Genomic DNA, 24,500 nt, shown 5'->3' with positions numbered 1-24,500 from the left:
AGCCCTGTAACTTAATTACAAGACCATAAAATGCATATTTTCCACCAAATATAAATTTAAAAAGTTAATTTTAAGTTAACATATATCCCACTTGTAATGAAAATACTTTCATAATTCAGGTATCAGAGAGCTTGTGAACCTAGCCACAGTTTTCACATCTAGCTTGCCACAATTACTTCTATTAAGATTACAAAACAAGAGAGGGGAAAAAAACCCATGCATTTTTGAATAACTTTCAAATGGCAACAAACTCACCACACTTTTACAGCAAGCAAATCTGACTACATCTGACTACTACCACTTACACCATGTCGTTCTGGTTGAAGCAAACCTTAGCTATCTATGTAATACTGGATGCTCAACTTAATTTTTTTTATTACCTTTGTATATTATTGACATTATTCTGCACAACATGAATCAAGCTAGGTTAGTACGAGATACTCAAAGACAGCTTAGCCATCTTCACTGGCTGATCAGCTTCATCTGTATTGCCAAGACAAAATAGGGGTTTCAGTCCACAGAAGATGACCCACTCCTTGAAGACTTTATGATCTAATTTTGGACAAGAGGCAGCAAATAGGAATTGTGTGAAAATTAAAAATGTAGATTAAAACAGTAAGAAAATGCAGATGATTCGATAGGTTGTGTGAGCTTCTGAAAGACTGCTACACTTACTTTTGTTTTTTTTATGTATTCTATTTAGTAGGCTATGAATTTTGTTTTTAAATTTAATTTTTCTTGTTCATCCTAAGTGTTTTAAAAGACTTAAGTAATAACAAACTTTAACACATATAAATGTTTGACTAATTTTAAATACATTTGTTTACATATATTTGAAATGCAAACCTTTGGTAGGTCCTTTCTTGTTCTGCATGGCCTGCTGTTCCTCTGTAATATTCAAACGTCGAACCACATCAGCCAGGGCAGATTTGAGCAGCTGGATGTCATCTTCCTGCATCTGGACACGCTGCTCCAGAGAAGCAATGCGGTCTGTTACCTCCATACTGCTTGCAGCAGAGGCACTGTCATCTAAACAAAATGGTGTGAAAACAATGTAATCTCAATGTGTTATCAAGAAATACAGAATGTATCTACATTATCTGGAAGCATAATTTATTTCTTCAGATCTGCGGAATTATAATGAAAAGGAATGTTTTGAGACGATGTGAGAAAACAAAGGCGTCTGAGAAAAATCCAGCCCCCTAAAATCATAGCTTTACTTTCAAGATTCATTCTTGTTAAACATCCATTTTCTTAAACACACACAGTGCATGTACTGTATTCTGTATCAGTGTAATCAATTTCTCCCCACATCTCATAAGCTCCTGCCTTTATAAAGAAACGCCAATATTATCCATACCCAAAATACCAAAAGACCAAGAAGCTGTTTTGCATCTATATGTGTATCTAATAAACCTGGTCATTTCTCACTTGATTGAAATGTCTCAAATATTGCCCATACACATTTTTGGTTTGCTGAGACACTTGTAAAAGGATGCAATATTGGTCCAACCCTGCAAGCACTTATGCATATAAGTAACAATATATGAAAGTAGTCTTATTGATTTAAATGTTAAAAATTAAGTACATGCATAAGTACTTGAAGGACTGGGCCCTTAGTCTGTAAATTTACAGTTGGTCTTCACATTTCTTTACAATTTATCTTATATTTAGAAATAACTGAATCTGGTAGATGCTTAGAACCTGACAGAAAGTGTGCACTCTTTTCACCTCAAAACAGTAAATGGAGTTATTCTGGACTGCAATCTTATTTGTGTATCCCACTCCATTTCTTATTAAATAGAAAAAAGTTACTAGCCAGTTCTGTAACTTTTTTTCTTCAAGATGTGTTGCACATATCCATTTCACCTCAGCTGTGTGTGTGTGTTAGAGATTTTTCCTTTAGTGGTATCCATTGGGGCAACACATGGGCTCTCTGCTGCCTCATGCTACTGCGTGATGATATAAAGGGGAGAGCTGCCCCAGACTCCCCTCAGTTCCATGAGCTCTGGCTGCCAAATCTGCCCCATCTAAAGAAGCTTGCAAAGAATCCTAACCATCAGTTTGCCCACTGCTAAGATGGCCCGGAATTCCTACCTGACATACTCTGACAACTTCTATGAAAACGACATAGTCCCAGCGGGAGAAAGCTTGCTGGTTAGAGATATGAAATTGTAGGCCTGTGAACAAACTTTGTGTTCTCTTTGATCCTTCTGGTCAATGGTAGGGGCCCGATCACAGTAAGAAGGAACTGAGGATGGGCTAGGGCAGCGCCACCTTTTATACCATTATGCAGCAACACAAGGCAGCAGAGGGCACATGCACTGCCCGAATGGGCACCACTAAGGGAAAAGTCTCCAACTCTGCTGAACTGGGCATACACATACCTGAAGTGGAATGTGTGTGAGGTGTGTGTGGGCATACACACCACTGAAGTGGAGTGCAATCAAAGAAGAACTTCATATTTCCTGTTACAAATTCTTGACTTTTCTGATTTACATAAGAAAAAACAAATACAAAAAGTAATATCTGGATATGTTCAGAAATATACAAAAGATAAAGCAAAAAAGCTAGTGATTTTTAAACAGAATTATAACAAAAATATTTGTTTTTACAATTCTATGAAAAGATTGCTATTAATACTGTAGTGGGGTCAGCTGCCTCCCAAAGGTACCTCTGCAGTGCCCTGATAACAATTTCTCCCTCAAAGAGCTTCTTAAACAAGCTCCACACAGGCTTTTCTTGTCCATTCACCACCCCTTCTCGGAGGCCTAAGTTTGTTCACATAAATAAAACTCCAAAATAAAACTCAAAGTCCCAAAACACAGTATGTTGGTTTTATCCTGTCGTCGAGTCACTCTAGGGTGATCAGATGTCCCAATTTTATAGGGACAGTCCTGATATTTGGGGCTTTGTCTTATATAGGCGCCTATTACCCCCTGCTCCCATCCCGATTTTTCACACTTGCTGTCTGGTCACCCTAAGTCACTCTCAGGCTTTTATTGCCTGTCGTCTCAGTAGGGAAACCCCACATCACTTTTTGGTGGAGTCTGTTCACTCCCAGGAAGCTCCAATTTAGCCTACACTTGGGCCTTCCTGTCTGGGGCCTTTCCCGCTTTGGCAGGCCACTCCCAGGCCCTACCTGACTGAAGCCTCTGGTTTCTGTCTTTTGCTTCCAAACCCCCTGGTATCAGGGTCTTCCCTGCAGAAGGCTCTTCTTGCAGTTTCCTGAGCTTCCCCCCTTCGCTACGGCCACCTGCTGCCTGTTATAGGGAATTACCTGATTCAACTCACCTATGCCTACCAGCCTTTAAAGGAAAAGCCAACTTGTTACAAATATCATCAGTGAGTCACTTCAAGTAAAATCATCCAGTGATGACTGAAGTACAGCCTTATTTATTTATTTAAATATTCCACACAAAGAGTAAACGCTTAAAAAACCCTCATTAAACTCATTCTGAAAAGTCATTAATTTGGGAGGCTTCTTGGCGAACCAGAATGAGTCGAGAACTGAGTTCTGCTTTAGCAGCTTTCACCAAAAGCCTTAATAGTAAAATAAAAAAAAATTAGCCTACTCTTTTTTTGGTAGAAATGGACATTTATCATGCTGGTAGAGATATTAGGATATCCTAGTTTTGTCAATGATTCTTAATGCACATCCACTGCATATGTTGTTTCTTCTGACTCTACATGAATCACACTTTCTTTTTTCAAAGGAGCCACTGTTTTCTCCTATGCATTTCCTATATACTTCAAACCAGTGTCTTTCCTTTCAGATGTCAGAGGATGAAATTAAAATTGCATGGTTTGTGTATTTATGATCATTAGTGTTGAATTTAAATACAAACAAAAACAAAATATTATGCAAGCACAGGCAAACAATTATTACAATATTTAAATATACTTTTTAAAAATGTCATGTGATATGCCCAAAATATCACTAAACTATTGGTTTTTTGTTAGAGAATTTCAAAAAAGCACATAAAATTAGTATATTTTATTTGTCTCCAAATCCATTCAAATAATTTTTATTTCCAAATTTGTTCACAGGCTACTTTTGGTATACCAAAATCCAGGTGACAGCATTTTTTAAACAGCTGATTTATAAACAACTCAAACATTGAAATAGTAATACTGCCTGACCATAAACAGTAGTGGGCCTCTAACCCCTGCTGCAATAGTTTGCAATCATTTGTTAGTTGGGCTTTTTAGAATAAGACACAATGAAAATGTCAATGTTAAAAACATTATATGCAATTTTACGTTTAAAATTACTGAACAAAGCTATATTTTAGACCTCTTGGTTTGACTAAAACAGAACTCAAATTTCTGAAATATGAGGAAATTGTTTCCCCATAACACACACCAAATGTTTTTTCAAATCTTGGCATAATCACTATTGTGTAGAGCAACAGATATTTCTACTGAAGCTATTACAGCTAATTAATCCCCAAAATAAGATTGTATGCAGTGTAGTTGTAGCTGTGTTGATCCCAGGATATTACAGAGACAGCGTGGGTGAGATAATACCTTTTACTGGACCAACTTCTGTTGGTGAGAGACACAAGCTAAACAATCTGTTCCACCTTGCATTTTGCTCTAATGCTGGGAGTACTTTTCCCAGACCTCAAGAAGAGCTCTATGTGGCTTGAAAAATTGTCTCTCTCACCAACAGAAATTGGTCCAATAAAAAATAAAATTAGCAGACTTCTTGGCAAAGGATGAGCTGTCTGTTATTACTGGCACTAGTAGTGACCTGTAGGGCTAAGATCTGTAATGCAACCAACCCAGTAACAAAGTGTGTGCAATATATACCCTTTTATTATTTCCCCACTTTCCATCTGTTGCAGCTACTCTTCTTTCCATCACCCCCCTCACACACACACACTTGCTGAATAACAAAAAGACACATAATTCTTGTCTCTTTTACTGCTGCTATCCCTCCTGCTTCTTATGTATTTAGCTTCCACACTCTCCTTGTTGCTGCGTTTCCTCTCAGCATAGGCCACCTGCGATTCTCTCCTTCTTATTGACATCCCTCTAGGATCTAGTTCTCTATTAAGTATGAGTACAGAACAAAATGAGCATTCATCAAGTGCTAGTAAAAGGTTAAGATCAGAGATGAGATGCATTAGAGTCCAGTTAGGATAAATCTGCTTTGCTCATGAATGCATATACAAATATAAGTGAGCAATAAGAGATACACCTCTACCCTGATATAACGCTGTCCTCGGGAGCCAAAAAATCTTACCGCGTTATAGGTGAAACCACGTTATATTGAACTTGCTTTGATCCACCGGAGTGTGCAGCCCCGCCCCCCCGGAGCACTGCTTTACTGTGTTATATCCGAATTTGTGTTATATCGGGTTGCGTTATATCGGGGTAGAGGTGTAGTTTCATTCTTAATGTGTGTATGAGTTCTGAAGAATGGAATTAAAAATAATACAATAAGCCAGTGGTCTCCAAAGTGGGGTGCGCAAGAGGATCCTTTGGGGTGTGCGGCAGGAGGAGCGCCGCCGGAGCAGCACCGCTTCTCCCCCCCCCCCCCTCGGCCGTTTTGGCGGGGTTTCCGAGCAGCTTTTTTTTTTTTTTCCCCCTACCTCGGCAGTTCGGCCGGGAATCCGAGCGGCTTCTCTTTTTTTTTGGCTTTGACAGTTCGGCCAGGAGCAGGGGGTGCATGCTCAAAAATTTTTTACGGATGGGGTGCGCGATCAAAAAAGTTTGGAGACCACTGCAATAAGCATAACTTGCTGAATGCCTTAAAAAGAGAAAGCCACAAAATTCAGTTATCTATATCGTGATCTGTTCTGTAGTAGCTGTAATACCTGTTCAAAAAACTTAAGCCATATTGGTAGTCTAGTTTTTAGTACCCTCTCATTGTATTATGATCATCGACTTCATATCAACAGAGCAATTTGTAAAAAAAATCCAAGTCCACAGTAAAAAACAGCCTCTTATTTATACAAAAACTAAATTAAAATGGAGTTAAGTTTGACAATACATATCAGTAATGTAAAATAAAATACTTTACAGCAATTTTAAACCCAGGAAATACAGAGATAAGATTAAACACAAAAGAAAGCAGGGTGAATAAAAATCAATGATTATTTTTGAAATAAAAAAAATCAGAGTTTTTTTATTTAAATTGGATTTTTTGGATAAAATGCATTTTGAGGAAAAACCTATCTAAAGACAGTTTTAATTAAGATAAATTATAGCTCAAAGATATCTCATCATGGAATAGGGATTATAAATTCTAATTCTATAGTATGAGACAATATATTCATGTAATATTTAAGAAAAGTTTTGTAAATGAGTTCCAACAGTTCATGGATTAGGGACCCAATCCAGGAACGTAGCTGTGGGGGTGCAGGGGAAGCAGCTGCTTCCCCTCCGCACATTTTCTAAAAGTGGTGCCTTAGTTAGGGGTTACCATGGCGCCAGCGGGCGGGGCCCACGCTCCGCTCTGAAGCTTCCTATAGGCGGGGGGGGGGGCAGGGGCTGGTCCCTGCGTTGGGGTGGCACGGCGCCGGGCACAGGAGGCAGAAAGCGGCGGCACTAGCAACTGCAGTAGCGGGGCTGGTACCAGGAGCAGCATGGAGCGGCCGCGACAGGTGGGTGCGGGCGGCCCGGCTCCCCCTGCCTCGGTCTCCCCTCGCCCGCCGCGGGCTCCTCCTCTGCAGCACTGCCCGCTGCGGGGCTGGGGCTCTCCCGGGGCTCTGCCCTGCACGTGCCCAGCACCCCCGGGGCTGCTCCTGCCTCCCCGGGCTGGCCCCAGATCCCCTCCCCCGGGGGGCTGGGGTCCTGCTGGGGCTTGCGCCCCTCTGCCTCCTCTGCGGGGCAGGCAGCCCCAGAGTGTTGAGGCCGTGCCACCCCTTCCCCAGCTTCCCCCTCCAGCAGCCCCCGCACCGCCCTGCCGGGCCTGTTCAGCCCTCGGCCCCACCGGGTCCTGCCCTCATGCAACCCGCCCCTACTGTGCAGGGGGCGGCCCGGCCCGGGAGGACTGGGGGAGCTGCAGCAAAGCCCCGCCCGGAGCTGGTGCAGGAGATGAGCCTGGCTCTCAGCCCAGGCTCCGGCATCAGCCTGCAGCGGGGAGCGGAGCCACCCCCCGCCAGCTCGGCTCAGCCCAGCCCCGCTCTTAAAGGGACACGGACCCCACCGCGGCTTGGCCCAGCCTGGCCCGGGGCACGTGGGGGTGTCAGGGTGCGTCCAGGGGGCAGCCGGGTGCCTGCAGGGCCCTGGCAATAGATGTGTCTGGGGGGATCAGGTGAATGCGGAGGGGGTGGGTTACATGGGGTATCCAGGAGGGTCGGTATATTGGAGTATCAGGGTGCATGCAGAGGGCTTTGGGGCACTAGTGTCCCCAGCACTGAGGTGCACTGGTGCAGGTGGGGCGCTGCAGGGCTCTGTTTAACATGCCCTGTGCTGAGTTCCCGTCGTTAGCATTGTTGGTGCAGGTCTTGGGACAGGGGGCTGCCCGCAGCCTCCCAGCATTCGAGAGCGCCCCGGGCTGCCGTCCAGCGTTCTAGAACCCCACCGGGCTCTGGAACGTTCAGTCTCCTCCCTGCTCACCCCCCGCCTGGGGGGCCCGGCGAGGGGGGTGCTCGGCACCGTAGCAGCGCAGAGGGGAGGCCAGCGCTGAGTGGACCCCATGAGGGCGGGGGGGGGGCGGGGAGCGGGCGGAGGAGGAGCCGGGGGGGGCGTGGCCAGAGGAGGAGCCAAGGGGGGGCACCTTTTTTATGTTTGCTCCCCCTGCTCTTAGAACCTGGCTACGCCACTGACCCAATCTTATGGGGTTCTACAAGCTTCTGTATAGATTATTTAGGTTAATCTTTCTATCTATCCGATGGGACTCAGTGCTCAGTCTAGAAGATAGCATCAGAGATGCTTAGTTTTGCAGTTCTCAAACTGTGGATTTGTGTCTCCACAGGTAACAGCAACAATGTTTTTAAATAAATAAATAATATATAGAGGTGAGAAATAATGGACCTCAACTCTATTGTCCCTCTGCAAATTTGTGTACACAGAGTCAATCCCTTACCTCTCTCTAAAAGAGCAGTTTCAAAAAGTTCAATAAATAGAAGATTGTTGGGGGAGGAATAGATCTGGACAAGGAGAAGAAGTCTGGAGATAAATGTGAGAAGGGAGGGACATATGCTTGTTTTGTTAAACTATTATATGTTTGCTGTTGAATCCAGAACACTTAACGTTGTTGTTTTAATTAAATAAAACTATTTAAATGTCTGTCTGGTGATGCTCTCCTCCCAATACAGCATGGCAAGAAAATCCTCAAAATATTAATGATTAATCTGTTGAATTGTAGATAGTTACCTCCCAATGACTTCATAAATATCTGCTTCAATTACCTTTGGTAAATGAAATAACCAAACAATCATTCATTTTCTGATATAGCTGTAAAACTAATATGAAAAGTTTTCAAAATAAATCACTGTTTAAAAATATATAGTGTGTACCTTCTAAAAATGAAACCTACATCTATTTCTGAGTTGTGAAGAATATACCGTATTAAGGTTATAATAACCAACAAGAATGCATTTTTATGTAGAAAACCATGATTAAATCAAGTCTTCCTGACTAGTGATTTAAATCATGATTTAAAACAATTTGATTTAAATCAAATCCACTCTGAAAGAAAGCCAAACATGATAATACAAGGAAATGCATATTTAAGACACCCACACAAGTTTTACTCTGTAGTTTTGCCATGCACTAAACATATCATTATGATTAATTATGATCATTCTGAGTAATGCCTGTTTGTGTCTGTGATCCCAGATTTCGAAAACATGCTAGATGTTTTCATATTTTCCCCCATCATGCTGTCACTACAAAGAGATAATGACCTTTTTGAAAAGGCCATCTTACTTGAGAGAAGCCTGTGGCCTCATTCCCAATGAAAACAATAGGAGATGTCAACCATTTTGAAAGAGGGTAATTCTTGAGATTCTCTCTGAAGGAGATAATTTTTCAGCCTCTGCTGAATAAGAAACTTCCAGTTTTGAAAGATAATGTGTAAAAATAACCACTGATTCTAAAATTTCTTTTAAAATACTACCCACTTCACTGAATCTACTCAAGATTCACTTCTCTACCATTTTTTGTGTAGACAATGTCTGAGCTGAGATCATGAGGACACACACAAAAATGTGACAAAGTGCAAAATTTGAATCCAAACTAATTAATGGATTTACCTGAAAATTCTCAGAAAATGTATTCTGTACTTAAAGGGTAAATATTGTCATTTTGGTAAGGCTGCATTTTTCATACATAACAATGGGGTTAAATCCCTACTTTACTTGAAAAAACAAACAAACAACTCAACTCAACCTAAACTATGGAGCCTTGAGCTTCCATAATCCCTGGAAGGACAAGTTCTGTAGCGTCTATATCATTGAGCAACTCTTGATAGAGATGAGGAATACACAACTGTTTGATTAACTGATAGTTAATCTTCTGAGAAATGCTTTCTAATTCAGGTGATCTTTGATCAAGGAGGAATCTATTTCAGAGCCCGAAGTAGTGCTCTTCTAATTTCATTTGTGTTACAGCTTGGAAGCAACAACTCTTAGCATTTACTTCTTAGATGAGATTCTGTAAGTTTCAAAGAAAACTCTGCACAAAAGGGAATGTTCCTCATGCTCGTCTCTTTATTTTCCCATTAACTAATCCATGATCTCATAGATTGGAAAGATTCCTTATAGCAAATTATTGGACTAGATTAAGTCAGATGATAAATCTGCTTCCAAATTATCTACCAGTTTGGAGCATCTTATTACTGAACTTAGCCAAAAGTGAAGAAATGTCTGAAATAGAGCCAAGAGAAGGATATGCAATTTACCAGTAAGCATGGTTGAAGTGGTTCAGCCTACAATAACAAAAGGTAAATTCTGGAATCCCAGACTGTCAAAGGAAAGTGTTAAAAGAAGGTATGCTTGCAATGTTATTCAGTTGGGCATGTTAAAAATCAGTCATTAAAGTAACTGAGAATTTGCAAAGATCAATTTTCAAACATTAACAGCAAATCTTATATGCCATTGCCAGAAAGCCTAAATCCACATTGTGGGCTGATGGTTTGGGAGATTAAGGAGTTTCAAAATGTATTATTTAATATTTGTATTTCTTTGAAAATTTAACAAATCAGTAGAAATGGGTTGTATGTCATGTTTGAGCTTGGAGTACACACTGATTCTGCAGAAGAATCTATAGGTGACATTAGTAACCTATTTAACTATGCTATTAGTTTTTTGCATGGGCAGATGTCAAAATTCTGTGTAACATTTCAAGATGAGCAAGAAGACACCAGATTAACCACTTATTTCCCCAACAGTATTACAAGTATATTTAAACAAGAAAACATCAAAATAATGTTACATACAGCCCTGGGAAAACTCACTATCCAGGACACTCACCAGGCTGCTGTGTTTGTGTCCCACTACAGTGGGCCCATCTGATCTTAAATTTCCCATAATCTGAGTAGGCTGAAGCACTGTCTTATTTCCTTGGCCTGGCTGGCACAGATCCAAGGCACAGGTTCTCTTTCTGTAACCCCTTCATAGAACTGTGTCCTCAGGGGCCAGCTACTGTAGGCCCCAAGAACCAGTGCTGATACCCCAAATTCCTGCGTAGCTGAAGGACATCCTTTCTTGATGCTCCAACCTTAAGGGCACTCTAGATTTACAATAACTTCAGTAGGACATGATAGTGAAAGCAAACAGACAGATTTTGCAAAGGTGTCTATGATGACCACTTTTTATTTTAGATCAGTCATGACCCAGTACTAAGTCATGGAATATTAGTCACTTGCAAATTTAAAATGTCGCGATCTCTTAAAATGTCTTTCATTACCGTTTCAAAATAGCATTATAATCATTTAAATGTTGGACATTTTACTTATTTCCAGTAAGAGTTGTTTGCAGAGAGTTTCTGATGCATTACACACTACATGCATACACAATGTAGCCATTTTGAATGTAATCACCTAACCTAACAAGACTGCTTTCTGCATACTGTCAGTTTTGTTAATGTTGTGGAGACTCGAGTTGCGAGGCTTAATCAACAAACTTTCGTCCTGAAAAATGGATCATTTTGTAATAAGAAAAAGAAGTTTGGAAACACAGTCATCAAATCCATCTACATCTGAAAATGAAAATGCAAGTGTAAGTGTAAGTATGTAGTAGGCAACAGAAAATTCTATAATACTTCTGACATGTCAACCTCCTCTGAACCATCTACTAAAAAGAAAACCAAAGTGTGGACGAGGCAGTATAGTGATGCTTTTTTGAAATATGGTTTCATCACTTGTGCTAATGCAAACCAAGATCCAAAGCCCCAGCGTGTTATCTGCAGCGAGGTGCTTGCAAATAAGAGTTTAAAACCATCAAAGTTAAAAAGACATTTAGAAACAAAACATGGCGAACTCGTTGTTAAGCCTCTTGAATATTTTCAGAGGAAGCAATCGGAATTAAAGTTATCAGTGCAAGTTCTTGGTCGGTCAACTATTTTGAATGATAAGGCACAACTGGCATCATATTTGGGTGCACAGGATATGGCAAAAGAGAAAATGCCCCCTACAGTTGTCAAAAAGCTTATTCTTCCAGCATCTCTGAATATGGTGTGGACAATTTTCAATGAAAAGTCTGCCAAAAAATTAAGAACTATTCCTTTTAGTGATAACACAATGTCTCGGCGAATATGTGATATTGCAGAGCATTTGGAAGCCCAGGGATTTTGCTATCCAACTTGACAAGAGTACTGATATTTCAAATTGTGCAACATTGTGTGACAGACCCAGACCAGTGGGGTACAGGAGTCTGGTAGAGGGCAAATATACTGGTCCCTGGATGAGTAGTTTTCTGTTCCCTGAGTGACCAGAGCAGGGGCTGCACTAGAGTAATCAGGAACCTGCTAGAACCAGTTAAGGCAGGCAGGCTAATTAGGACACCTGGAGCCAATTAAGAAGAAGCTTCTAGAATCAATTAAGGCAGGCTAATCAGGGCACCTGGGTTTTAAAAAGGAGCTCACTTCAGTTTGTGGGGGGAATGTGAGGAGCTGGGAGCAAGAGGCGCAAGGAGCTGAGAGTGAGAGGGTGTGCTGCTGGAGGACTGAGGAGCACAAGCGTTATGAGACACCAGGAGGAAAGTCCTGTGGTGAGATTAAGGAAGGTGTTTGGAGGAGGCCATGGGGAAGTAGCCCAGGGAGTTGTAGCTGTCATGCAGCTGTTACAGGAGGCACTATAGACAGCTGCAGTCCACAGGGCCCTGGGCTGGAATGCGGAGTAGAGGGCGGGCCCAGGTTCCCCCCAAACCTCCCAACTGACCTGGACTGTGGGCTGTTCCCCAACCCACGTGGTGAATCTCCGAGGCAAGAAAATCCGCCAATAAGTGCAGGACCCACCAAGATAGAGGAGGAACTTTGTCACAATTTTTAGTTTAAGTGAGGTATGTTTGGCAAGATGACTTTATGGAAGATTTGCTGTATTGTCTACAACAAATACAGCAAGAATAAGAACACAGGTATTCGAAGCACTGCATGCCTGCATAATTGGAAAATACAAATCGGACTAGGCTAATTGCAAAGGAATTACAAGTGGTGGTGCAGAAAATATGACAGCTAGAAATAGCGGAGTTGTGAAAAAAATATCTGAGGCAGCTGGTAATGTTTGGAATCACTGTTTCATTCACCGCAAAGCTTTGGCATCCCAGATATTTACCCAATCTTAAGGCAGTACTGGAAGAAGTAATGAAAATTGTTAATTTCGTTAACAGAAGCTCACTGAACAGCAGGCTTTTTGAAGCGGTACGCTCAGAAATCAGAGCGGAGCACATTCATTTACTGTTTCACATTGAAGTACGGTGACTGCCACAGGGCAGAGTGCTTACAAGGGTGTACGAACTCATGAATGAGATTCACATTTTTCTTTTAGAGAAACAGTCTAACTTGGCAAATTTGTTTGACGATGACAGTTGGTTAAATAAAGTTGTCATATCTAGCTGACATTTTCTCAGTTTTAAACTAACTGAATTTGAAGTTACAAAGAAGAGGCAATGGTTTGTTTAGACACTGAGAACAGATACAAGCATTCCAAAATTCATTAGCACTGTGGCAAGCATGACTGAAAAGTAATTGTCTGAGCTACTACATGTTCCCAACACTGTTACAATGCTCTGAAGAGAATAGCATCAGTGAAGAAAAAATGAAATGAGGTGTCATACAGTTACATCTGACTGCTCTAATAATTTTAGTCGCTACTCCCCTGCAGAGGGGTTTGAAAATCTGAAGGAAAAGCGATGGGGGAAAAATCCTTTTGCTTTCAAAAATCCTGAATCAATAATGGAGTTAAACTTGATGCCTGAGCAAGAACAAGAGCTGCTGCCACTCACCTGTGATAGCACACTCAAAACACGCCACACGTCATTAAATTTGTCATCGTTTTGGATAAGTGTTTTCAAATAATATACCCACTGTTAAGTAAGATTAGTGTTCTGTTGCACAACAACCTACATGTGCAAACTGGGATTTTTGACTTTGACATGGTTAAAAACAAAAGGAAGAAACCAACTCAACAGCACATCTGATATGCGGGTAGCACTTTCATCTTGTGATCCAGATTGGAATGAGATCATGAACAAAAGGCAGACCCTCCTGTCACATTAAGTACGTGAAATTTAACTTGATCGTCTTCTTTACTGTATTTATGCTGTATTTAAAAATGTTTTACAAGTAACGTCAATGCCTAATTTTATTTATTACTTGAAGTGAAGTGGTTAAAGCTAGCATGTATTGCCCTTTATTGTGATTTTATGAAAACTCTAGTTAGAAGGTATTGTTTGGGTTGCGGGGTAAGTGTTTTTCTTCCATTGGGTTGCAAGAAAAAAAGTTTGAAAACCACTGCTTTAGATAGTACAAAAGATATACGGATCTAGACAAAAACAATAAAACCCTACACCCTTTTGTACTATCTTAACTTCAGTTTCCGCACCATTACGATATTCTCTTGGCTTAGCTCAGAATCCTCTGGGGTGTCCAGAAACCTACTAATGCAGTTCATGGGTTCTCCTCTCAATCATGGAGTCTCTCCCGCTCCACACCATCTCTGTTCTAGATCAGCTTCCTTTGCCCTTGGCTGGTCACAAAATCAGAAACACTCTCCTATGCTACAAAAGCATGCCCCCTTTGTTCCTCTCCCCTGCCTCTTGCTGTGTGAATTCTTGTGTTTTTAAGCTCCACCACTAACACCTAGTTTCTTGTTCTGCTGCTTGAGAAATTTCACTGCTCCAAACCCTAAGTCCCCTGCAGAGAAGTTGGAGGAAACTGGCCTCCCCCAGACTTCAGCCATCCTATTGTTCTGTTGTGACCAGGTCAATTCACTGGTTGATATAGCCCTTAATGACTGTTTCTTTCAAAGTCAGACTTGTGGGTGCCACTCCACTGCTCCTTAGCACAAGGAGCATGAGGCAGTACACAGAAAAAGACAGTCATAAAACAGTTCACAAAAATCAAACTGTAATTTGTAAACTGTACATAGACAGATTCCCCAAATTGTCACATCTTAGCAGTAGTTTTTTCAAAAAGAATTACATCATTAAACTAAAACTTGGCATTTATCTAGCATGTTCCACCTATGTACAAACACTGACCCAGATACATTTCAAGTCATAGGAACATAAGAACAGCCATATTGGGTCAGATCAATGGTCCATCCAGCCCACTATACAGTCTTCCAACAGTGGACAGTGCCAGATGCTTCAGAGGGAATGAACACAACAGGCAATTCTATCATCCAGTCAGGGCCGGCTCCAGGCACCAGCCCACCAAGCTTGTGCTTGGGGCGGCACCTGGAGGGGGGCGGCGCGGCGCTCTGGCCGCGGGGGGGAGAGCGGAGCCCCCGCCGGGGCTCGCCACCCTCCCCCCGGAGGGTTTTTTGCCTGGGGCGGCAAAAAAGCCAGAGCCGGCCCTGCATCCAGTCCCACTTTCTGGAATTGGAGGCTTAGGGACACCCAGTGCATGGGGTTGCATCACTTTGACCATCTTGGTTAAGAGCCACTGATGGACTTATCCTTCATGAACTTATCTAATTCTTTTTTGAACTCAGTTATACTTTTGACCTTCACAACATTCCATGGCAATGAGTTCCACAGGTTGACTGTGCATTGTGTGAAGAATACATTCTTTTGTGTTAAACCTGCTGCCTATTAACACAGCCCAGCACAGACCATGGCCAGGGCTGGATTATGCATAGGCAAAGTAGGCACAGGCCTACAGCCCAAATCCACTCAAAACCCTGTCTTCCCTCCTCCTCCACACCTCTGTCATTGAGGTGGAATGCTTTTTGAGTCTGGGGCACAGGGGTCTGCCACACCACTAGCCCATAGCTACATTCTGGGTCTAGGCTGCCAGCAGGGAGGGAATAAAAGGAGAATCAGAAAGGAGGACAACCGACAAAACCCAAGGGTTTACAGTCTAAATCTCCTCCCACAGTGTGGGGCTGTTGAGAGGAGCCTTTTGTTGTGGCACAGAAACAGTAATTTGGAGCAATGATGGAGTTCCTAGGTTTACATGCGAGAAGTCTAGAAGGCACAAAAACTTCTACTGGTGGCTGCTTCTATGGCCTAAGTGAACATGGTAACCCAAATCAGTTTCCACACCAGAGGATTTTTTGTGTGAGAGAATAAAGAATAACATAACAACAAGATGACAACTTTGTTTCCTTTGACAACACCATGCTGAGGTACTTATGACAAAAAGTTTAGTGTTGACTACAATACATTGTATGGACTAACTCAGGGGTTCTCAAACTGGGGGGGTCGGGACCCCTCAGGGGGTCGCGAGGTTATTACATGGGGGGTCTCGAGCTGTCAGCCTCCACCCCAAACCCCACTTTGCATCCAGCATTTATAACGGTGTTAAATATATAAAAAAGTGCTTTTAATTTATAAGGGGGTCGCACTCAGAAGCTTGCTATTTGAAAGGGGTCACCAATACAAAAGTTTGAGAACCACTGGACTAACTGAACAGTTTAGAAGGATTAAATATTTAAAAAAAAAGTTATTTTTCTGAAGCAATGTAAATCCACAATTGAAATGAAGGAGAGGTTTGCCATCACCTTAAAATGGAATTTTTACTGCAGGTGAACTTCTCCGTATTGGGTCTGATGCGTACTTGACTGATTTACTCAAATTTGTTGCTCCCTGAATTTTACCAGATTAGACCTTTCCCTGTAAGAAGCAGTGGGTTTAAAGACTAAGGTGATACTATTTAATCATGTTATACTGGGCTGTTAAACACACACACACAAAATTCATAACTAGAAGCTATTTAGAAATTGCTTTGCTTTTCATTAAGACAGAAAGCAAAACTGGTTGCCAGCGAAATGTTAAGGAATGTGCTTTGTAATTTGAGTTCTGTTAATTGCAGAATGATTATTTCGTTTATACTCTCATCACAGAAAGCTAGATTAATTTCGAGCCCCAAACACAGTAAGTAAGGTTTGTGCGGGATGAGAAATTATATGTACATTTTTAACGTGACACCAGTAAGAACAAAGCAATATCTATCCAAAGGATTCTTCTGAACAGGTAGGACAACTTTTCAGTTCAGTCTTTACCCTAATACATGTACTTAAAATCAGATTAGCATTGCAAGGAGATGCCCTAGTTCTGAATGATTAGGTCTATCTCATATTGTGCAATCTGAACTGGTCAGATTAGTTTTTCCAGCTGCTCAGAAGAACAAATTAACAAAAAACACCTTTTAGTAAGCAGTACTAATTTGCATGTCCACCTAAATCCACACACTTCACAAATTTTTGGAAGACTAAGGGAAAAGTGACTTAGAAATAACTGCAGTAACACTTATGCAATATGAAGAACAACACTGTCAGCTCTCAATAATAATAGTCTCTGTAACCTAAATTATTGTGTAGCTCCTATATGTGGAATAAAAATTTGTTAAATATGAGAAGAGTTTTTTCCTCCTGCCTTTAGACTAAATATATTCCCAATCGTAGTCCCAGTACTTATCAAAAATGTATTATATTTTAAAATACTCTGTGAGGAATGTTCTTGTCTCTTTACTGATAGATTTGCTAATAGAAAATTAAACAAGACTATAAACTTCCTAAAATAAGCAGCAGAGTTTAAAAGAAAATCAGCCTATAATAGTTATCACAATCATGAGTCTCACAGCTCGGTGCCCTATACTCATTAACAAAATGAGAGAAAAAAATAAAATGAACGTAGCAGTAAATTCTCAGCAATCTCCTTCTGGCTAATTAGTCAGCATTCACTAAACCAAAATTCTGAGTATGTGCCCTGGACCTGCATGTAGCCAACAAGATCTACCCTATATTTAGAAGATTCCCACGTTTTCCACCACAGGTGAAAGTGGGAATGGTTATTTCCAAATGGAGTTACAAATTTTTTTTTAATAATGAAAGATTACCTAAACAAAAGTTTACTTCTTCTATCTATACATCAATGAGTTGAAGAATGCTTCCTCAGAATAGGTTTGTCAAAGTAAACACTTACAATTAATAGTTACTGTTTGTAGTTTGTATGGTCAACACTATTTATGATTCCTTCTACTGTGTTCTGGGAAGAATCTCTAGAATAAAAAATTGGGGGGAGTGGTGGGGGAACAGAAGAGGAAAGAAAGAAGCCGAGGTGTAGTACAATGTTACATGTGGGGATAGTAGTTTGAGACTCAAATGGAAATATTTGATTCCTGACTACTTGCCGTTAGAAGTACTGCAGAGACAACCTGACCAGTCCTGTTAGAGCAAGGGAGGAGTAGGGAGATTGAAAAGTAGTATTTTGTGGTGGTGGTGGTGTTTTTTTTAATTTCCTTGATGGCCTTTCGGGGCATCCTCCTTTTCTGCAATACATCTGCCTTAATATTGGGAGAATAAAAGCAGAAGGGGGATATGGCAGTACAGTGGGAAATTCAAGGGAGTTCTAACCATAGAATCATAGAAATATAGGGCTGGAAGGGGCCTCGATAGGTCATCTACTCCAGTGCCCTGCACTGAGGCAGGATTAAGTATTATCTAGACCAGAGGTCGGCAACGTTCGGCACGCGGCTCGCCAGGGTAAGCACCCTGGCGGGCCGGGCCAGTTTTATTTACCTGCTGACGCGGCAGGTTCGGCCGATCGCGGCCCCCACTGGCCGCGGTTCGCCGTCCCGGGCCAATGGGGGCGGCGAGAAGCCGCGGCCCCCGCGCCGCTTCTCACCGCCCCCATTGGCCCGGGACGGCGAACCGCGGCCAGTGGGGGCCGCGATCGGCCGAACCTGCCGCGTCAGCAGGTAAATAAAACTGGCCCGGCCCGCCAGGGTGTTTACCCTGGCGAGCCGCGTGCCGAACGTTGCCGACCCCTGATCTAGACCATCCCTGACAGGTGTAGTTTAATCTATTCTTAAAAACCTCCAATGACAGAGATTCCACAACCTCCCTAGGTAATTTGTTCCAGTGCTTAACTACTCTGACAGTTAGGAAGTTTTTCCTAATATCTAAGCTAAATTTCCCTTGCTGCAATTTAACCCCATTACTTCTTGTTTTGTCCTCAGTGGTAAAGGAGAACAATTTATCACCCTCCTCTTGATAACAATCTTTTATGTATTTGAAGACTGTTATCATGTCCCCATTCAGTCTTCATTTTTCCAGACTAAACATAAGAACGGCCATACTGGGTCAGATCAAAGGTCCATCTAGCCCAGTAGCCTGTTTTCCAGCAGTGGCCAATGCCAGGTGCCCCAGAGGGAATGAACAGAACAGGTAATCACCAAGTGATCCATTCTCTGTCGCTCATTCCCAGCTTCTGGCAAACAGAGGCTAGGGACACCATCCCTGCCCATCCTGGCTAATAGCCATTGATGGACCTATCCGCCATGAATTTATCTAGTTCTTTTTTGAACCCTATTATAGTCTTGGCCTTCACAACATCCTCTGGCAAAGAGTTCCACAGATTGACTGTGCATTGTGTGAAGAAATACTTTGTTTTAAACCTGCTGCCTATTAATTTCATTTGGTGACCCCTAGTTCTTGTGTTATGAGAAGGAATAAATAACACTTCCCTGTTTACTTTCTCCACACCACTCAGGAATTTATAGACCTCTTATATTCCCCCTTAGTCATCTCTTTTCCAAACTGAAAAATCCCAGTCTTATTAATCTCTCCTCATACGGAAGCCATTCCATACCCCTAATCATTTTTGTTGCCCTTTTCTGAACCTTTTCCAATTCCAATATATCTTTTTTTGAGATGGGGTGACCACATCTGCACAGAGTATTCAAGATGTGGCCGTACCTTGGATTTATATAGAGGCAATATGATAGTTTCTGTCTTATTATCTATCCCTTTCTTAATGATGTCCAACATTCTGTTTGCTTTTTTGACTGCCACTGCACATTGAGTGGATGTTTTTAGAGAACTATCCACAATGGCTCCAAGATCTCTTTCTTGAGTGGTAACAGCTAATTTAGACCCCATCATTTTATATGTAGAGTTGGGATTATGTTTTCCAATATTTTTTCAATCTTTCCTTGTAGGTCATGTTTTCTAGACTTTTAATTATATTTGTTTACCCCCTCTGGACTTTCTCCAATTTTTTCACATCTTTCCTCAAATGTGGTGCCCAGAACTGAACACATACTCCAGTTGAGGCCTTATCAGTGCTGAGTAGAGTGGAAGAATTAGTTCTTATGTCTTGCTTACAACACTCCTGCTAATACATCCCAGAATTATGTTCGCTTTTTTTCAACAGTATTATGTTGTTGACCCACATTTCGTTTGTGATCCACTATAACCTCCAGATCCTTTTCTGGACATCCTTGGATCCATTGATACATGTGGGCTCACCTTCTTTGTTACTGAGGCTGGAGATGGAACAGGTCTCCCTTCACAACCATGGCAGCCCTATCAGAACTGGATGGATCTGATAGCTCTGATGTGCAGAAATCAGCACTGCTAACATTGGTCATCTTGCTCCTATGCTTCTTTTTCCTCGGTGCCTCTGCATCCAAGAGTGAAGGCACTGAAAGCCACTTACATCCATCTTCTGGGATCTGGAAGAGGCAGTCAAAACCAACCCTAGTCCTGCAGCTGGAGGGGTTATGTCAGGGTCAGATCACCGTGAGGCATGAGTATGGTACAGTGAGGCATGAGGAATGGCACAGTGAGGGCAGCTGAACTGGTCCTCATCCTTTATTCTGTTACTGGGACAATGGGATCTAACCACATGGGCTTTCATTGGGACATATATCATCTCAGGACCTTGACCGCAGGGCCTGCAGGAACCAAGTCTGGTCCTGATAGGGGTTGTGGCTTCTTGGAACCCTTCAATCGACCAGAACTGATGGAGGCTACTGGGGGCAATGCCGACTCTTTAGACTTTGGAACTGAAGTCTGAACAGATCCAGAGGATCTAGCCTCCAAGGCTTCCTTAAGCAGAAGTTGTTGCAGATGAGTCTCCCTGTCCTTGTGGGCTCTGGGGGTGAAGCGCTGACAGATCAAGCATCCAGAAGGTGAGTGGCCTTCTCCCAGACACTTCAGGCACTACACGAAGACAGAGGGCTATGGTGCATTGTGGGGGATGTCTGACACCCCATTCATAGATGGTGAGTGTGAGGGACTTGAACTACAGCTCACATGAGGCACCACAGCATCATTTCTGAATCTAGATATTTCAATTTTTGGCCAAAATTTTCTGTGGAATAAAATATAATTTTTCAACCGGTTCTAACTACACTCACATTTATAAGCAACATCTAAGCACCAATATCAAGCCTCTGAATGCCAAAAATAATTCCAGACAATGGTAACAAAATGGTAACAAAAATCGTAATAAGAGGACTTCATAAAGATGATGATGTAGCCTCATGTCGATTGTTTACGCAGGAGGATTCAGCAAACACTATAGGGGTACACGTATGTGAGAGGCCAGATCAATGAAAGAATTTCAAACACAGTTACATGTAGGACAGACAAGACTGTCCTTGACCATTGCAGGCTGTTGTATCCTTGCTTCACGCTGTTCATGTTTTTCACATAAGGTGTTAATGCATCTTGCTTCAAAGTGATTAACAGTGACATGACAAATCTGCCACCACCTTGCTCTGTTGTGAGCTGTTGCTTCCCAGCTGCTGGAGTCAACTTGACATGCTTTTGAAGTTTGACTTCAGTGTGTCTTTATATCATTTGTACTGACCACCATAAGAATGGGTGCCTTACTTTAGCTGACCATAAAATATGGCATTGGGTATTCTCGAGTCGAACATATAAATATGATGCCCAGACCAACACAGCTCTGAGCATGCTCTGAATGCCACACATCCAACAATGACTAAGGAGTTTGATGTAAGAGAACTTGATAATTACAGACATTTGTAATGAGTGACTGAAAATGAATTCCACATTCTCATTAAGCTGAAATAAAGAAAATTGGTACACTCATTTATTATGGGCTACTGAGTAAGGTAAAAAACAGATTTGAACCTTGATTTTCCTATTAGAGGTCACAAAAAGATCATCAGCCTTTCTTATTGCATTTCAACTACGCAAGTGCCCTTTTGAACTAGAATCTCAAAACAAGAGTCCTTTTGAGCTGGCTGACTAAGATCACCAGTATTATTTATTGGCTGTTAGCCAAGAATATAGGAAAAATGAGAAAATGTGCTATAGCACTGATGTTTATGGCTACATCTGTAAGAATAGTGGCCAGTTGTCAGCATATTTATATATCACACACACAAAATTAAGTAAAAAGAACAGTATTAAATTTGCAAAGTCAAGCACTCAAAAGTTAGGAAATGCTAAAATTGAGGTTGCCTATACAACTTTAATTCAGCCATCTTGTGTATGTGCATTGTGACAGCCTTCAAGTACACGATCATATACTATTTTTCCTCACAGGATCCCAGCCTCATTCAGTGCACAAGATGAACTATCACAGAAATGTACGGGTGGAAGGGACCTCAAGAGGTTATCAGGTCCAGACCCTTGCACTGAGGCAGGACCAAGTAAACCTAGACCATCCCAGAAGGTGTTTGTCCAACCTGTTCTTAAAAACCTCCAATGGTAAGGATTCCATAACCTCCCTTAGAAGCCTATTCCAGAACGTAATTACCATGATGGTTCTCAGGGTACCCAGGACCGTGAGTCACCTTGTTACTCCCTGCCTCCAGCATGAGGGAGTAGCTGCCAGCTCTCTGACACCATCAGCCTATCAGCCACCCAAGCACTCTCTTCTGGGCAAAGATACCCGTAATTTTGCTTTGGGTTGCACCCCAAGGTGAACCCCAGTCCTCAAGTCCCTTTGAAGCATTCCCCTATCTCTTTATCCACTGAAGACACAGAAATACTGGATCTGCTGTCCCCAAGGGAACAATGTACCCATCAGCTTGTATGATTCAACTCAGGGTCAGCACCTTGCTTAATGTCACAGCACTTAGATATATCTAGAATGAAAACAAGGATACGTTTATTACCAAAGATTGAAGGTTCAAGCAATTGTGAATAAGGATAACAGAAACAAAAGGTTACATATAAAACAAAATCATAACACGCTTTCCAGAGACTATACTTTTATTAACAGGCTATCCTCCTGTCTAAATAAGTTTACCTCACCCTAAATGTTCTCTGCAACGTTTCAAACAAGGCTGGTTGACATTCCATTTTCATGAATCTAAATGCACTGCCCATTTAGTTCCTAGGTGAAGGATGCCAGGGTGTCTTTTTTGTTCCCCAAATATAGTCCAGCAAACCTTTGACGTATATCTCAAAATAAGGTTCTCTTCCCTCGTTATGTTTTGCTAGTTAGTTAGTGTTAGTTCCTTTCTGAAATTCCTACAATCCTTCATCTGCATTCAGCTTAGACAGGTGATGGGAGACACATTGTGAATGAGACAATATTTAACTTACATTTCAACAGCCAGATAGATGGATACACATCTCTTTGTCTGACAGAAAACCTGTTTGTCAACTCTGGCTTGATATAGACTTTAAACCCTATTGTCAGTATCTATACATAACTCCTTATATAGTACATATACATACATTTCACAAAGATACTAATGACCAGTGTGATCCTGCCTTTCATTTAAGACCTTGCATGACTTTCTTTGGTGACCCAGAACGTAAATACCAGAATCAGGACGTTCCTATAACATCTTTGTCAGTTGGCATGAAGGAGTTCTTGGGTCACAACTACCTTTATAATTAGAAAGCTTTTCCTAATATCTAACTTAAATCTCCCTTCCTGAAGATTAAGCCCATTACTTTTTGTTTTTCCTTCAGTGAACATAGAGAACTGATCACCATCCTCTTTATAACAGCCCCTTAACAGATTTGAAGAATATCAGGTCCTCGCTCAGTCATCTTTTTTCATGACTAAACTTGCCCAGTTTTTTTAACCTTTCCTCATAGGTCAGGTTTTCTAAATTATCATTTTTGTTGCTGTGCTCTGGATGCTCTCCACTTTGTCCACATCTTTCAAAAGTGTGGCACCCACAGCTGAGGCCTCACCAGTGCTGATTAGAGCAGGACAATTACCTCCTGTGTCTTACGGAATAAGCTACTCCTATTCATACACACCAGAATGTTATTAGCCTTTTTCACAACTACATCACACTTTTGACTCATATTCAATTTTTGATCCACTATAACCCCAGATCTTTTTCACCAGTACTACCATCTAGCCAGTTATTCCCCATTTGTGTCTGTGTGTTTGTTTTTTCCTTCCTAAGTGAAGTACTTTGCATTTGTCTTTATTGAATTTCATCTTATTGATTTCAGACCAATCCTCCAATTTGTCCAGGTCATTTTGAATTCTAATCTTGTCCTCCAAAGTGCTTGCAACCCCTCCCAGCTTGGTGTTATCTGCAAATTTTTATAAGTATACTCTTCACTACATTATCCAGGTCATTAATGAAAATATTGAATGGTACTGGACCCAGGACTGACGGCTGCAGCCCCCCACTAGAGACACTTCCAGTTTGACAGTGAATGATCGATAACTACTCTTTTAGTACAGACTTTCAACCAGTTGTGCACTCACCTTATAGTAATTTCATCTATACTACATTTTCCCTAGCTTGCTTATGAGAATGTCATGTTGGACTGTGTCAAAAGCCTTACTAAAATCAAGATACAATATCACATCTACTGCTTCACCCCTATCCATGAGGCCAGTTACTCTGTCAAAGAATGAAATTAGGTTAGTTTGGCATGATTTGTTCTTGACAAATCCATGCTGGCTAGTCCTTACAACCTTATTATCCTCTATGTGCTTATAAATTGATTGTTTAAAAATGTATTCCAGTATCTTTCTTCTTAACTGAGCAGCTATTCAATATTTTGTTTTCTCCCCATTGTTCAATGTGTGGCCTCATGCATTATTTACTACACACTATTCAAATGCTGGTCTGAAGACAGAATTATTAGTTTCCTTATGGGTTTTTCTATGGTGCTCATCAATACAGCGCATGAG

The 24,500-nt window shown here is 41.5% G+C and overlaps 1 protein-coding gene across 2 annotated transcripts in view; it reads right to left on the bottom strand.

The window, feature by feature from the left end:
* Positions 1-24,500, bottom strand: part of EML1 (EMAP like 1) — a 119,217-nt gene that overhangs the window by 73,684 nt on the left and 21,033 nt on the right. For both annotated transcript variants that reach the window (XM_026651182.1, XM_026651181.1), the window contains exon 2: positions 847-1,029. In XM_026651182.1, the coding sequence (XP_026506967.1) occupies positions 847-1,029 (183 nt within the window). The remainder of the gene's footprint in view (positions 1-846; positions 1,030-24,500) is intronic.

This window comes from Terrapene carolina, unplaced genomic scaffold, assembly GCF_002925995.2.
Source record: "Terrapene carolina triunguis isolate 2854851 unplaced genomic scaffold, T_m_triunguis-2.0 Scaffold96, whole genome shotgun sequence".
Lineage (NCBI taxonomy): Eukaryota > Metazoa > Chordata > Testudines > Emydidae > Terrapene > Terrapene triunguis.
Note: the sequence above shows the minus strand (reverse complement) of the source record. Positions and strands in the feature narration are given on the sequence as shown.